At 53.0% G+C, this 15,778-nt stretch overlaps 1 protein-coding gene across 1 annotated transcript in view; it reads left to right on the top strand.

Moving 5' to 3' along the window:
- The first annotated feature begins 8,122 nt into the window (after positions 1–8,122).
- LMCD1 (LIM and cysteine rich domains 1) overlaps positions 8,123–15,778 on the top strand; it is a 33,389-nt gene continuing 25,733 nt past the window's right edge. The window contains exon 1 of the mRNA XM_054838335.1: positions 8,123–8,234. Coding sequence (XP_054694310.1) covers positions 8,208–8,234 — 27 coding nt within the window. The 5' untranslated portion in view covers positions 8,123–8,207. The remainder of the gene's footprint in view (positions 8,235–15,778) is intronic.

Genomic DNA, 15,778 nt, shown 5'->3' with positions numbered 1-15,778 from the left:
CATACTGGCCAGTTGATTCCCAATCACACACCAAGACGAAAAGGAGGTGGAACTGGCCCGGTCCTGCCCCCCGTCACCAGCCCCAAACCTGCGTCGTGGTTACAAAGAGGTTTCACTCTGTCAGGTCTCCAGGGGTGGTCTGAAGTCTTAGTCATTTTTGGTTAAACATTAATTAAAGAAGTGAGTTTATTGATTAATAGGTAGAACTAACAGAAGTACAAAAGCCTCCCCAAAGGAGAAGATGTTTTTCTGGCGACAGCACAAAACTGAAGTTTTGCAGCTGGGAGGCAGAGCTCCCCTGTTATTGAAAGGAACTCGAGATTTCCCATTTATTTGGAGAAAAACCTGGGTGAGGTAAGGGATAGCGCAGAGCCGACGACGCAGGAGCCACCCTGGCGAACGGGCTCTCGTTGCGAGGCAGCGTCGTCACGTGGGGCTGGGCTCGCGGTCCAGGCACGCAAGCTCATAGTTGGATCGGAACCCTTTGGCGGTGCTCGGTGTCCTTACCGCTGTTTGAGCAAATAACGGAAACTATTACATCTGCGATTTCATCTGCCGCTGCCCAGAAACGGCCCGACTGGTACAGAGATGCCTTTCATTTTTAAGTGCTGCGTGGTTTCAACTTGCAAGAACATTTGATAAACTGAAGCTAAACTATAGGGAAATAAATACTTTCTTTTAAATCCGTAGCTGTTTTTTGAACTTGTGAGCACCCAGTTAAGCTAGATGGATTTAGAAAGGGCCTACAGTGTTTTTCCGTTGAAATACCAAATGATAAACACCATTTTTCTTGTGTTCCTGCAGAAACAAGACAGCCTAGGGTAACATAAAATTTTCTTTTACTTCCTTCCAACAATGGCACATTTCTTCTTTTAGAGGCTGATTAATATTTATTACTATAGTAAATGGCAACTTAAATGTACGCTAGCAGTTCTGCAGTATATCATTAATTTAAGAAAACAGGACACCTACTATCAAACTACAATGGGTCCTTCTACAATGAGTAGTGGCAGCGATATGGCAGCCTTTCAAAGGGAAATACCGAGGCATCGTGACACCCATTTAAATGGCAACACGTTACCACGCAGAAGCAGATCGTTCCAACCGGGACGTATGATTACAGGGGCAATCGATCGGTGAGGCACACGCGGGTACGCGCTGTGAGTGGCGACAAAAAAAGAAGAAAGTGGGCAAATGGTCACAACCTGAACATGAAAATTAGTATTTGCCTCATAAAGGATCCTGAGAGAAGGACTTCATCCTTCGTCCGTCCTGGGGGTGCAGGGATGCGTGCGGCGGGGCTGGCGGGCATCACCGCACGTCTCGTAAAAGCCCACTCCTAAATTCTTCAAAAGAGGGTTTGAAGGTGGAGCTGGGAGAGAGACTTTTGGGGGCTGGTTTTCAACTAAGAAGGTACTTTGCAGAGGAGGAATCTTTGTTTTCGAGTATGTTTCTTTCTGAGATTTCTGAATTGTTTTCAGAAACAAAGTTGGAAAGTTAAAAGAGGACTCTTAGTGTCAAAATGAAAAGCTATTTAATCCATAAAACTACATACCAGACTCTAAAGAGTAGCAGCAGATAAGGGCAGTTCTACTTTGTTAATGGTTCCAATTTTTAACTGCGATGATCTGCAAAATTACTTTTATTACTTTCGGTTTCTTGCACTTGTAAGGTTTCTCACGCTGGTAGTGGAGGTCTAAAAGCTGCAACACCTCAGTCCTCAGACGAAGGCAGCTCGAACAGCCGGATACAGACACATGCAGAGAGGGTGACACAGCTACTCGATGCGGGACCGAAACAGAAGGGCGTGCTTCATTTCCACGTACTTGCTGTCTATCTACGCGTAAACAAGGAACCGGGGTTGCTGCATCGGTAGGTCTCTGCCATTTGTAGGCTAAAAGATTTACAGCCCCGAACCGAACCCCTCCTGCTCCAGGATGGCTTCGCCGTGGCTCAGGGACCACAGCTGGCCCCCATGGTCACGTCTCTAACGGCTGCTCTTTGTCCGCCCTACCACCCTCATCCTCTCCACCGCCTTTCCCAGCGCACGACTGGCCAGCACCCTCCAGATCCATCTGCTGACCTTTTCCAGGCACATACGTCAGCTAAATACAGCCCTTCGCGCTGGAGCATCCTTTCTGGGACATTTCTTAGTCTCCTTCTGTACGCCCACGGCTTTCTCAAGAGCTTTTGCTCACCCAGATCCAATTTCATCCCTTCCCAGATCTGTCTCCCTACCAGGTGGAACAGAGCCCCTCCGTCCCGGGCAGCCGGGCAAGGGATGCGGTTGGCGGCGGCTGGGCCAGCACCGCGGCCCCCGGGGCGTTTCTGCCGCAGGCTGGCTCGGGCGAGCCACCACACGCCTCCTAACCAGGCGGTGGAGCGGCGCGGCCAAGGCAAAAGTCAAGTCCTTGATTCAAAATAAAAGGGCAAAAAGCATGATTCATTTTCTTCATAAACGCTATATGTCGTTTCTTACCTTATAGATAGGCTTGCAGAGTTCAGAGACTCAGACTGATACATGATTTTAAGAGCTTTACTCACTACAAATAATCTTTTGATGATGAAACTAACTGCGTAAAGCTTTGGAAGAAAGACCTTGCATGAATATAGCCAAATTAGGAAACCCATATCGTAACAGCTGTGCTCATAACCACATGTATTGCTGGTTTGTTTTTTTTTTTTAATCTGCATTACTGGATCTATTTTTGACTACAAACTACATGACTCATTTGATCACAACCAGTGAAAAAAACATAGCATATTGCCACAAAATATTTCCTAGAGTTGATGGAGTGTTTGGGGTTTTTTTTCCTTTCCACTGCAACCATATATCTCTTGCAACCAACCATGGGCAAAATCAGCACATACAGGAATTTGGCTTGTTTTATTCAATAAGCCATAGAAAAGGAGCTGCCTGGATTTAATTGTCATTTCTCTGCCTTTTTGATTAGTTCCTTCCATTTATTTTTCTGTCTTTTTCCTTTGATTGCCTTGCTCTGATTGAGATGGAAATTTCTTCAAAAATATTTCAACCAAATCTGTAGTTTTACTACTATGTTCATGGAAGAGGGGCAAAAACTTAACCAAAAGCAGCTGCGGAGCAGTATTTTCTACTTCATTTATCCCTTTATGTTCGTACAAAAGAGAAAAACTGAAAACTAGCCAAGAATGCAATACCACAAATTCTCTCACTAGAAAACACAGCATAGTTTGAAGTAATCCCTTTAACCATAGCATCAGCTTCTTGATCTGCAGCGCACAAGCTCTGCTCTCAGAGACGCGAACGACCTCCCCAGCTCGCGCGGAGCCCGCCTCGGGGCGGCCGCGGTGCTCGGCCCCAGCACATCGGGCTGTGCTGTCTGTGACTTCGACTACCTCGTGGCATCATAAATATTTCTAGTTGTTGGCCGTTCCTGTGGTCTCTGGGCCAAATTTTCACTTGCATCAGTCAAGCAGCTCTTTGAAACGAACAGCAGAGCTCTGGACGCCGGGGCAGAGCAGCCCGGACTGCTGGGTGAGGCTGAGCCCCGGCGGGCACCGTCATCGGCCTTCTGCCGAACAGCAAAACCCGTTTTCGGCTCCAAGGTTTCATTCCCCTTTCTGCAGCGACGCCTTTTATGTCTTCACAACAAAGCAGCCCGGCGTCAATTCCAGGCAGAAATTTGGCCCTTTCCTCCATGTGGGATTCCTGAAGAAATGAAGAAATTCTTAAGAAGCTCTTCCTGCTCCCCCAGCGCTGCCTCTCTCCTGCAGCACGGCTTCAGCCTTCTACTGCGCTCCCCGCACGCCCGCTCTGCGAAGCCCCCCTGCCACGGGCTGAGCCCCGTTCCCCGGGCAGGCAGTGTCAAGCCGACCTTGCTCCGTGTCACCTCTCCGCCTCCCTCGGGACTCGTCCCCGTCCCCGGAGCTGCCCGAGCAGGAGAGGGGCTGGCATGGGAGCGGGGCACCAGCACCCATCCCTGCACGCAGGATGGGGCGTGGAAATGAAGTTGTGGCTCAGGGACCGGTCTCCCTTCAGTCCTTACGGCTGATCTACGCTGTGTGGCCATAAAGCTCCGTGTAAGCATGGACAGCATCCGCAGCGGGACCGGCCAGGCTGCTGGTGTCCAGGCAGGGCTCCCGCTCCCCGTGGCCGAGACCTCCGGCAGATGCACGGGCGGGAGCACGTGGGTTTGTGCCGGCCGCGCTGGCACTACGGACTGCTCTGAGCACGTTGGAGCCTGCTCACGCCACGGCCGGACCCTGCCAAGGTCTGCGCCGCGTGTCGCTGGGCGTGCGGCGGGCAGCGCGTGCCCCAGCCGGGGGTGGCACGCGGGGGGCGGTGAAGGAGGGCACGGGGAAGCTCCGGCCCAGCGAGCCGACCCGGTAAATCATCGGCCAGCTGCAACAGCCCCGGGAGTTTTAATTCGGACAGCGCCTGTCTGGAGCTCGGCACCTGGTGGGCTCCTCTCCCTTCCCATCCTCTTCTCCCCGCCGCTGGGTGGGACCCAGCTGCACGACGACACAGCCTCTGAGCCGGGCTTGCCGGCTCCAGACACGGTCTTGATGCAGGCACTAGCGAGCCGGGCTGTGCCGAGGGGAGCACGCGGTGAGAGCGTGCAGGGCTTGGCAAGGGCGGGCAGGATGCGGCCTTCGTTCTGCAGATTCAACAGTCAGAAGGGCTGGGGAGCAGCGTGCTCCATTCTTCAAAGCCACGGCCGAAACAATACGGGTGGCGGGAATATAAATGAGGAATAAAGCTGCAAACTCAACTGAGTTAGAGCTTGCAAAATCCATCTTAGAAAGTACAGGTTCTGACCTGAGAAATGGGGATTGCTTACGATGTTTTAAATCACGGAGAGCAGTGCACTAGGAGAGCCAGCCCTCCGCAGATGACCCAATACGTCTTTTCCTCCCCTGTCCTCAGTGACTCCAATAAACTCCCGACCTTGCAGACCAGCAACGACGAACTCAAAGGAGACGGGAAGCCTGGCTTCACCTTCAGCATCTTCTCAGAAGAAGCGCGGAGCTCTGCTTGGTTAAGAAGCGATTACTAATGCCAGCCTCTTACTGCCATTATACCAGCCAGCAACTATTTTTTGTCTGTGGTACAGTGGTACAGGCTTCAGTCTTCAGAGCTCGGCTGACCTCCGCGTGCACTTCAGGAAGCAATAGTCTGGTGATGCCTCTGCGGGGATAGTTTTGTCCTGATAAATGCTGCCGGTGAATCAACAGGAAGCTGAAATCTCTGTTTCTCATAATTGAGCATCTTTCCCCTTCGTCCATTTGTCGGCAATTTATGGGGAATGACTACTGGAGAGATTTAGCTGTGTTTAGTCATAGGATGATTTTGTCTCTTCCTAGCAAAGAGCTAAGTATAGCGCAGACTCATTATTCAGAGGCCGTCAGTGATAACCGGTGCTGGCATCCGTCCCGAGGCACTGTTTGAGTGGTCGGGTCCTCCTCGGAGCCGGCTTTAACTTCCCTTCACCTTGCCCCGATCGCACTTCACTCTGCTTCGCAACCTGCCGCGGTGCTGGAGCACATCTCCTCCTCGGGGACGACGTCTGCGGTTGTTCATGATGGGCTGGATCCTTCGGAAACCTGGAAACTAAACCAGTCGCCGTCCAGCTTGGCTGAGGTTCCCCTCGCTGAGAGCAGCCGCTGTCAGGTGCTTGTCAAGGGGTTTCTGAACGTCAGAAATAACCTGCCCTCGATACGGCTTCTCGCCCTGGCTACGCTTAGCTGTCGCTTGTCACGATTTATTTGTGTTATCATTAATTACAACAATTCCAGATGTATTTTATTGTAAATATAACCATCTAGGATGATTTTAAATCTTATTCTGATCTTGGTTGTATTATCTCCCAATATTAAGAAATCACAGAGCCCGGCTGCACGCTGTGTCGAGCGCTGCCTCCGCGCTGATGAAAAGCCTTCGCTGCACCCGTCGCTGCCCTGGCACCGCAGCCTGCCGGCACGTACCTTTACAGCTGCCGTTTAAAGCCAAGAAATGAAAAAATCCCCAACCCAGCACTTTTACACGTCACATCTCCCTGCAACACGGATTCGCCACCCACAAGCAGATCGCTTTCTCTCCACGCTCACCCGAAGCACGGCAAATTTGGGCGCCGGGCGAGCGCAGGAGCAGCGGGGGGGACCTGGGCAGCCGTCCCTGGGGCTGGGCGGCAGCGGGGCAGTGCCACGGCTCCCCGCTGGGTCCTGGCCCGTCACCCCATGCCTCGTGGCTCCCTGAAATCCCTTTTCTAAGTTCTTTCCTATTTCCCAGGGTGCCACGTGCATGTGTGCATTGGGAAAGTGAGGTCATGTCACCCCGTTGCCATTTCAAACGTTTCCTGTGGCTGCCAAGCCCTTCACGGCACGGGTTTGAAAAACAATATCCCTGTGCTGTTCCCTCTGTCTGCTCCCAAAATGCCTCTGGAAGGTCAGGTTCAAACGCCCTCCCCAGAGGGACTTTATGTCTCCACGATTTCTCTTCTGCCTTTGCTTTTTAACCCAGATTTTTTGGAGGATGTTTAAATAACTCTTCTAAAAAAAAAAAAATCCGACATTTTCTCTGTGTGTCAGGACACATACCCGCTCTCGAGGGGTCGCCAGCCCTGGTGCCTTCGGCCCGTTTGCTGTCCCTGGCCAGTGTTACCTGCGCGGCTCCATCCCATTATTTCTCTTGAACAGAGAGAATCCCTTCTCCCTGGGTCGGATCCTGGGAGGCATCAACCGCTCCGTCCTGTGCCGGAGAGGGAGAGCACCTGGCATTCGCCAGCCTGGGGAATGATGTCCTCGCTGTCCCTGGGCGATTCGGGGGCACGACGGGAGCATTCAGCCCCCGGGTCCCCCCAGGCACTGCGCAGGGTTACCCCTCCCCACACGGCCCCCGGCAATACATCCCGTAGCCGGCAGCAGCAGAGAGCCCTTACCTTCTTCCGCAGCCTGAAGGACCGTACAAGGACCGAAGCCAAGAGCGTGGTGAGCAGGAGACGGGAAATAAAAGCGCCTGCGCGGTGCTCCCGGTCTCCTCCCAGCGAGGTACCAGCCTTTGCCGCCGTTCACTCGTTTCCTTTGCACGTGGCTGCTGCAAATGGTATTCCTTCACTGCGGAAAAGCACATCCAGGTGCTGGGGACAAAACGCCACGTGGGCTCTAATAGATCCTGCCAGGGTCACATGCGGAAGCAGGTGAGCAAAAGGGACCTAATTAATCATGAAGCGCTCTCAGAAACTGATTGCAGGTAAAGACGAGCCGGGGTATCTGCTTCCCTTCTCTGCGGGAACCTACGCAAGAAATCTCAGAAGAACCTACCACCATGTGAGACATTAAACCAACACAAGGGTTTAGGATTATTATTATTATTATTAATTCCAGTAGTAAGGAGGCAGTTCAGTCCCGAGCTGTGGTCGTGCTCCCGGTAGCTCCGCTCTGACCGCAGAGGACGAGGAGGCAGGTGGATCCCGGGGTCTGTCATCTCAGCGTGGGTTTTTCCTGCACTCGGACACCACGGGGAAGGGAGCGTGGATGGCGGGGGGCAGCGGAAAGGGGGGGAGCACGTGGATGGAGCCCCCTCACCCGGACAGAGGGGCTTTGTGCTGGACCCCCTGCCCAAAGCAGGGATGCTTGCGGGAAGCTGGAAGGAAAACCCAGCCAATTCCGGTTAAAAAAACCCAAAAGGCAATAGATTGTCGTTCAACACTTAACACACGTTGAAGAAACAAGAGAAACGTGGCTTTGGGCAGTCTCTTCTGCTAAAACCACCCAACATCTCTTTCCTGAGATGAACTGCCCCGCCACCTTCCTGCCCCGAATCGGCAAATCCTTCGCCCCGTGCTGGGTGTCCCAATCCGGGATAGAGGGTCACCCCCAACCCGGGCCCCCTCCCCGGCACCGCCGCTATTTTTGATGGGTTCGCCCCCTTTTTGGGCTGCGGCGGGGGGGGGGGGGGCGGGGCGGGGCGGGGCAGGGCGGGGCGGGGCGATTCCGCCCCGCCCCGCCCTGCCCCGCCCCGCCCCGCGCTGAGCACCGCACCCGCGCACACGTGCGCGCCTTAACTAGCGCGCACCGCCCCCTCACCCTCCGACCTCACGCCATTGGACAGAAAAGTTCGTTACCGGCGTCGGATTGGTTGAAGGAGGCTCGGGGGCTGCCGCGGTCGCCAATGAAAGGCGCCGGTCGGGCGGCGCGCCCTGGGTGAGCGGCGGGTGCGGCGCGGGATGGAGCTGGGGCCCGGCGTGCAGAAGGTGGGTCCGCGCCGGCGGGACGGACAGACCGACCGGGGTGCTCTCGGGGTGCTTTTCCCCCCTTTTCTTACCCCCCCCCCTTTTCCCCCGCTCTGGGGAGCCCGGCGGTAGGGCTGCGCGGTACCGGGGAGCGGCGCTGGGCTGGGTGCGGAGGGGCGCGGGCGCGCACCTGGGAACCGCGGTCACCGGCGCGGCTGTAAATTTTTATTTTTTTTCCCCTCCGCACGGTATCCACTCTGCCCCTGTGGGTGGGGGCCGGGGTGCGGGTGCGGACCCCCAGCCTGGGGGTGCTGGTAGCCGGCCCCTGGGAGCCTGTGCCCGCATGCTGCTCACCTCGCTCAAGCATTTCACCGGTTCGGAGGGGTGCTGAGCCCCCTTGGGTCCGAGTGATGAACGCTCGTCCAGCCCGGGGGTCACGGTGGCAGTTTGCTCCATTTGTTCCTTCCCTTGTATTTATGTGCCCTGATTCAAAACTCGCTGGGCTCCCCCAGAGCGATGCTCAGCACCTGGTGGGTGCTGGTTTTGGGTGAGGAGCTGCAGCAGCAGATGTGAAGAGAAGGAATGTCCCAGAGCATGAGCATTGTGTGAGTTATGAACTGCTCAGGGCTAAGAGTGGACAGAAGTAGTCACTGCAGTACTTCAACTTTCCCTGTATTTGATGGGGCAGACCTAGCTGTGTGTTTTGGCCGCACACGCGCGTGAGCCGGGTCTGCCCAGCCACAGCGTCCGATGATCCCTCTGGGTTATCCTTATTTCCATACAAGAAATCCACAGCAGCAAAGCTTTTGCTGGAGAAGTGACTCTTTGTTGTCTAAATGAGCTTGCACCGGACTCTGCCCACGGCTGCTCTGAGCCCGTGTCCCTGGGGAGCCGCTCGTCTCCTCTCAGACCTTCTGGGAAGCGTTGGTGCCTCGTGCGCCGGCTGGCGAGGGCTTCGCTTTCCCCAGGAAATCCCGGATCGCTGCCACAGTGTCCTTTGATGAGCAAAAGAACCAGAATAACTGAAATGCCTTTTTGGCATGGTGTTAAGCTGAATGGAAGGGATTTTAATTGCTAAATAAAAAAATGTGTGGAACGGCTTGTCAGGGAGCAGCTGCTCTTATGACCTTACTCGCTGTACCTTTGTCATTGCATAATTAGGAGATGAGTTAACACTTAATGTTTAACTCGGCTTCTCGGTTTCCACACTGTGGTAACCCCATCTCCTGATGCCCCATGGCCCTGACCGGGCAGTGCCGAGCGCTGTGCCCTGGGACCGGGACCCCCCCAGCTCTGCTGGGTGCAGGGCCCCCTCCGGACCTTCCTGGGGGGGCACGGTGCCTTTTGCCAGGGCCTTCTGTGAGAAGTTTCTGGCTGCTGCTGTCCTTGGAGATCCCCCCCGGCTCTCAGGACGGACGGGTGGGCCCGTCTCTGCCTTCGAGCAGCTCCCTCTATCCCGCTGGGTTTGAACTGTGCCACTGCGGGATCCCAAGGAAAACTATTGGCTGGATTTTGTGGAAAACTGGGTGTTCCTTGTGCGTTGCCCTGGGCAAATGTTGGTGTTTCCAGCGGAGGTTACTGTCTGGGTGGCCGGGGCACCCTCTGCAGCGTGATGTTCCTGCTCTGTCCTGCCTGAAATACCTGATTTTTTGGGTGGGAGTGAGGCGTTCCTCCTCCTCCTCCTCTCCCCCCCTCCTCCTGCCAGCTCTGCTGCCCCCGTGGCTGCCTGCCCAGGGCCCCTGCCCGCGCTTGCCGGGGAGGGCAGGCTGCCCGTGCGGCGGGGGGGTGGCTCTGTCCCTGCAGGCGTGGGGCTGGCCAGGGCTTGGCGAGGACCGGCTGTGAAGGTCTCCTGGTGTCACCCTCAACAACGTGTCCTCTGCCAGCGGGTCCCTGTCGCTGATAACCCTCGGGCATGTCCGTAGGATTCTGGTCGCTGCAACGTCTGTGGGGAGGGCACCTTTTGGGTGCTGGTCGGAGGCCCTTGGGAAGCTCATACTGGGGAGGATCGGTCTGACTCTTTTTCACGGACAGCTGTAGCTCTGGGCTGCTGTTTGCTGGGCTGCGGTCGCTGTTTGTGTCAGAAGCTCAACTCCTGCCTTGTCCAGAGCAGCCCCAGGCTGGGGGTCCCTGGCAGGGGGAGCAGGGCTAGACGTGGGTGGCCAGGAGGGCTGAGCAAGCCTGTGCCGTGGGGCAGCGGTGCACCCCAGCAAAGCCATCTCTGCACCAGACCATCTCCCAGGAGCTTCCCGAGCATCGCGCATGGGAGACGGAGCAGTGAGGCTGCGCAGCAGTGCGTCGGGGCACCCGAAAGACTCATGAAGGCAAAAACCATCAGAGCCTTTCCGAAATGTGCGGCTGGACACTTAGCTCCTGTTGGTGGAAGGGCAAAGGACAAGATGCCATCTTTAATGTCACTTAAATCTGAAGGGAATAGCCCAAGCTGTCTGCGGTGGGAGGGCGTAGATCTGCTCCTGGCAGGCAGTGCTGAGCTAACACCCCTGTGCAGCGAGGGAGGCGTGATGCTGTGTTGGGGTAAATCGTCGGAGAAGCTGCCTGTCCTCTGTCACCTGAGCTGGAACCAGGCAGGGCAGTATATAAAAGGAAGAGTCCCAGCTAGTTTGCACTTCAAAGGGGATATGAAATGACATAATAAAAACAAGAAAAAAAAATGCAGACCTTGGATCACTGTCTGAATAATCTATGTGCAAAGACAAATGGGTGTCTTCACAGTAGACGGTTGTTTAATTTCTTGAATCAGGAGAAGGGCACTTTTTCTGGGCATGGGGTGGAATCCTGTCAAATTTTAATTTGGCTTGGCAGTGTTGCACAACCAGTTTGAGCAAGTCGGGGAAGGCAAGTCTGGAACTCATTAGGGCTTGTTGCAAGGGCCTGAAAATTTGATTTTCAATCACTGCTGGGTTTAATTATTGTTGATGTCTTGCCTAGTGTATTATGGGATTCTTTCTGAGGAAATTAAAACAGCATGAGTGGGATGGCATTCTGCTTGGCGAATGGGTTGTTTAGATTAAATTCTAAATGGAGAGTTAAAACTCAAAACAAAGATAAAGCGTGATGGCTGGCATTTCGTGTGTTACTGGAGCTGGTTCAGCTGGACTGCGCAGGCTGCAGGATTTGTGTACTGTTCTCACTAAATTCAGTCCATTTTTGTCAGGAGAAGAAAATAACCCACTAAGCTGAAAGCACTGTTCAAAGCCAAGGTAAAGTTTACTCTGTTAATACAAATTTTGGTTCTTAACTTTTTCTTCAGTTTTCTTCAGTTGTTTAGCATGGATCTTTGCAAATATCCAAAGCAGGCAGGAAAAAGGCGCTGCTGCTGCTGCAGTGATAAATCAGCCCGGTGTATGCAGGGGTCTGGGTGACTCTGTCTCAGAGGCAGAAGCCTCCCTTCACCAATGTATCTGCACACGTGAAGACTCCAACGCACATAGCTGTAGGTGTACATGGGTTGGGAATTTGCCTTTTGTAAAGTTTGGAAATTTAGAGCTTTTTAAAGAACTTGAATACACTGGCGATTCAGCTTTTTCATTCACTTTTCCTGAGCCCGATGGAGGTGTGCGGGATGCTCGGGCTCAGTCCATGGCCATGTCCCTCAGCACGGTGGGTGGCTTCGTGGGGAGGGATGCTCAGCTCCCAAATAACAGGGCTGTGCCCAGGAGTAGTTTTCTGCAGGACGCATCCGAGAGCTCTGTTCTGTCCAAAACCACTTTCAGGCAATTTGGGTGTGCGGTGATAAAGATGGCAAACGCTGTAACAGCTGTGAGAGCCCGCAAAGCCATCGCAGGAGTCCTTTCAGTGCGCCGCAGTGCTCGTTTGTGTAAATGCTGTCAGTGACTGTACAAGCGATTGCACCTCTGCTCTTGAAGTTGGGCCTCGTACTTTTTAACAATTAGACCACTGGAAGTTATTTATCCCTCGCAGGCTTTTGTGTTCGCTGTTTCTGGTTACAGTCTCTGTTAGCAGAGGCTCAGAGCTTCATTGTGAGAAGCTGGTACCTCCTCTGAAGCCTCCTCTTGCTGAGCGAGGGGTTTGGTCCCTGTGGTGGTGACCGGTTCCACATGGCTCGTGGCCGGAGGAGATGGCTGTCACCCCGTGTGCCCCGTTTGGAGGGTGGTGTGTACTTGTGGGACCAAAACCCCTGCTCCAAGAACAGCGTCCTTGTGTTGGAGCCCAGGGGAGGAAGCGCTGCTGCAGCTGTCATGGGGAAACAGATGTTGCTCTTAATGCAGAAACCTGCTTAGCTCTGAACAAGTATTTATAGATATGAAATCATAAAGCAGCACATAGGTTAAGAGCTTATTTTGGGACTTGGACTCAGAGCTAAATCGAGCCCCATAAAATACAATGTACAAGTTACAAAATCCCTCTTGTCCTGCAGGGAGGCAGTGTCTGGACTGTTTGTTTAGGCTGAGGGTTTTTTCTCCTTTTTTTAAAAAAGGAAATATTGTATTTCAGCCATTCAGGAAAAGAGGTATTCAGATGTCCTAGCTTGAAACTACTTCTCCATTTAAAGATGGGGCTCAGAGAAAGGGAAAGATTTCAGGGCAGCTATTTGCAATGTTTGGAAGAGCAAGAGTTTTGTAATGCTGGTGTCCAGCCTGATTCCTCACACTTGTACCACCTTGCCTACTCCGAACCCCCCGACTCCATCACCCCAGTTACCAAACTGCCCCAGAGCGGTTCCTTCCCTCCGCAGTGCGGGACTTTCCTCATGCTGGGCACGCTGGCTTTGCACCCCCTGCGCGTCGCTGTGCGCGCTTTCCCGAGTCGAGTGCAAAGTGTGTTAAAAGCGGTTGATGCAACTGAAACAAATAGGAGCTTTCACTTAGCTGCTGACAGGTGAGGCATTGTAAACTGTTAAGGTTTATCTCGCCGGGTGCTGTTATCTCAAACCTGTTCAGGAATGGCTCTCCTGAACGGATCAGAGGCAAGGGAGAGGAAAGCCTGTTCCCCTCGTCCCGAGGGGCTGGGTGATCCCAGTCGATTAAAACAGGCAGTGGTGAACAGGAGTGTGCTGGCTGGCTCGCTTGAGTCAAACAGTGCAAATACTAGGGAAATGGGGGAGGATGGCTGAGTAGTAGGAAATAAGGCAGATAAAAAAGGTTTTTTCTGCTAGTACTTAATTGTGGATGCTGTTAGCTGTGTCTGTTGGACATGCAAAAATACACACTTCTAGGAAAGTAACTGTGCTTGTGCTGTGAGAAGCACTGAAGTGCTAAAGCAGCTGGTGGCCGTAGTGCACAAACTGCTGTGCCAATAGCGTTATTAATTTCTAGCACAGTTGTATGTGTCTGTTGGAAGCTCTAAGTGCTGGGGGTTCATTGCCTTACCTACTCAAAGGGCTAAATTCTGTCAGGATTAGCTTTTACACAGTCTTTAGCAAATTATTCCAGATAGCATTTCATTGGGAAGGAACTTTTCATCGGGTGAAAAATCTCCTGTCCTCAGAGGAAGCGAGGAGAGCAAACTTACCCAAGAGCATGGTGGCTGGTTGCACATGCCCTACCAGTACCTGAGGCACAGCCCTTCAGCTTCTGCGTTAGGGTTCAGGGTGTCACCAGCCACAAAACTAACTTGGACTGCTTCCTTTGCTCTTTCTGAAGACCTGGAAACATGTCACTCAAACATCTCACTTTATTTTCCCTCTCTATAAGAGTAACTTGTGTCAAGATGATGAAGCTCCAGGCAAAAAAAAAAAATAAATCCTGTGTTCCTATCACCTGTGCTGCCAAGTCTGCCTGGACTACCAAAGCACATGCCCCAGTGCCAGGTACAGCAGGGAGCCTGCCGAGGACAGCCAGCGGCTCCCGTCAGCCCCACGTCTTCATCCAGAGCACCAGGGTGCAGGAACCGAGCGGGGTCTCCTGGCTCAAGTGCCTGTCCGGGGTCCGGACATCTGGGGTGGGAGCACAGTCCTGGTGTGACAGCTCCATAGCTGTCGGAGGGCTGCTGATTTCCTGAGCCTTTCCTCTTAAACATACCTGCCCACGCCAGGTTTTTTGCACTCTTGTGCAGCTGGATGGGCCTCTTGAGATTTCGGAGGGGTTTGTGATAGTGGCCAGATCCTGTGGAAAGCTTGGAGCCGATGCAGTGAGGTACAGGACGGGTGGCATGAGCATGCCTCTGCCCTTGTCTGCTCTGGTGAGATGCCTTTGTGCCCTTGGGCACCTCTTCAGCTTTCTTGTCTCGATCTCCTCAGCTATGCAGTGCAAACAGTAGAGCTGAGAAGATACGTAGGAGGATTAAATCAGTGGTGGTGTACAGAAATTTGATGGAAGCAGCTCCTGCAGTGTGCTGTGTCTGTGCACCGAGGGACCCCCCTCCTGATGGTAGCTGAGCACCTTCTCCTCGTGCTGGAGGAGGGAAGGACAAAGCTCAGTGAAGAAACTGATGGTTACCACGAGACGCTTACTGAGTTCCAGAGTGCTCAGGTATGGCTGCTGTTTGATTAAATTTGGGTGGGTTCCTCCCATTCCATAGACCTACTTGCAGCTTGGTTTGGGTTTATAATTAAGACCAAGTGTCTGAAGCACTGTCTTGCTTGTGGAAAAATCTATTCGTCTTATTTTCCAAAGTTTGCCCTTCTCTTATCATTAATTCACACATTGTTAGTGGAGAAAGGAATGCTGCCAACTATGTGCTCTTGGAAGAGTGAGATGTTTGCAGAGGCTCTGGTTCTGCTGTATCTCTGTCATTCTGTAGGTTGAGATCTGGCAGCTCTGTTGAAATAGTTCTCTCAGATATCGGTGCCTTTCCCAGGTCTTGATGTTGCTAAAATAAAAGGCAACAAACTTCTTACTCTGCAAAGTGTAGTATCAGTAAGTGGTCCCAGTATTCCAGATGATACCAGCTCATTCCCTGATGGCTTAAATCCTATAGAGAGAATTTGAGATAAAAGACAATCTTTGAGTGATTTTTTTTTCTTTTCCTGTGAGTGTGATAATTTGGGTAATTGTGCTTGCTCAGAATCTGGCAGGGAAACAAATTGCTTTCAGGTCACTATTACAATAGATGTTTTCTGTCTATGAAAATGAGAAGCAAACAAAACAATCCGTTGCTGTTCAGTCAAAATTACAGTAGCAAGTGTGTCTATTAATGCATGTCTAACAGTAGTTGTTTGCCTTTGCACAGACTTATGCCACTTGCAGACACTCAAGGAGTCCCTTCTAAAACCCCCGAAGCTTGCGCAGCCCTGAGGTCCCCCTCGGCAGGAAAGCCCTCGCGCCTGGTTGGACAGTGCCTGTGCCAGCGCTGGGAGCTGGCTCCTGGGCACGCTGGGAGTTGGACCTCACCGGACAGCAGGTAGAGTCCAGGAGGATGTTTGGTCATCAGCAGGAAGGAAAAACCCAGTGTGATGCCCAGTATGTAAAACTGTTGGAGAAGGTCAGGGTGTTTCAGGCGTGTCAGTTCTGCTGTGGCTCCTCTGGTGTGTCCGTAGTGCCGACGCAGTGAAAGAGCAATCTCCATGCCCAGGAGCACCCCTGGGGCAGGGCTTGTTGTGCCTCAACTGGTCCAAAGCTTTGACTTCCCCATCCTCATTGCACAGG

This window comes from Grus americana, chromosome 11 (genome assembly GCF_028858705.1).
Source record: "Grus americana isolate bGruAme1 chromosome 11, bGruAme1.mat, whole genome shotgun sequence".
NCBI classification, from domain to species: Eukaryota; Metazoa; Chordata; class Aves; order Gruiformes; family Gruidae; genus Grus; species Grus americana.
Note: the sequence above shows the minus strand (reverse complement) of the source record. Positions and strands in the feature narration are given on the sequence as shown.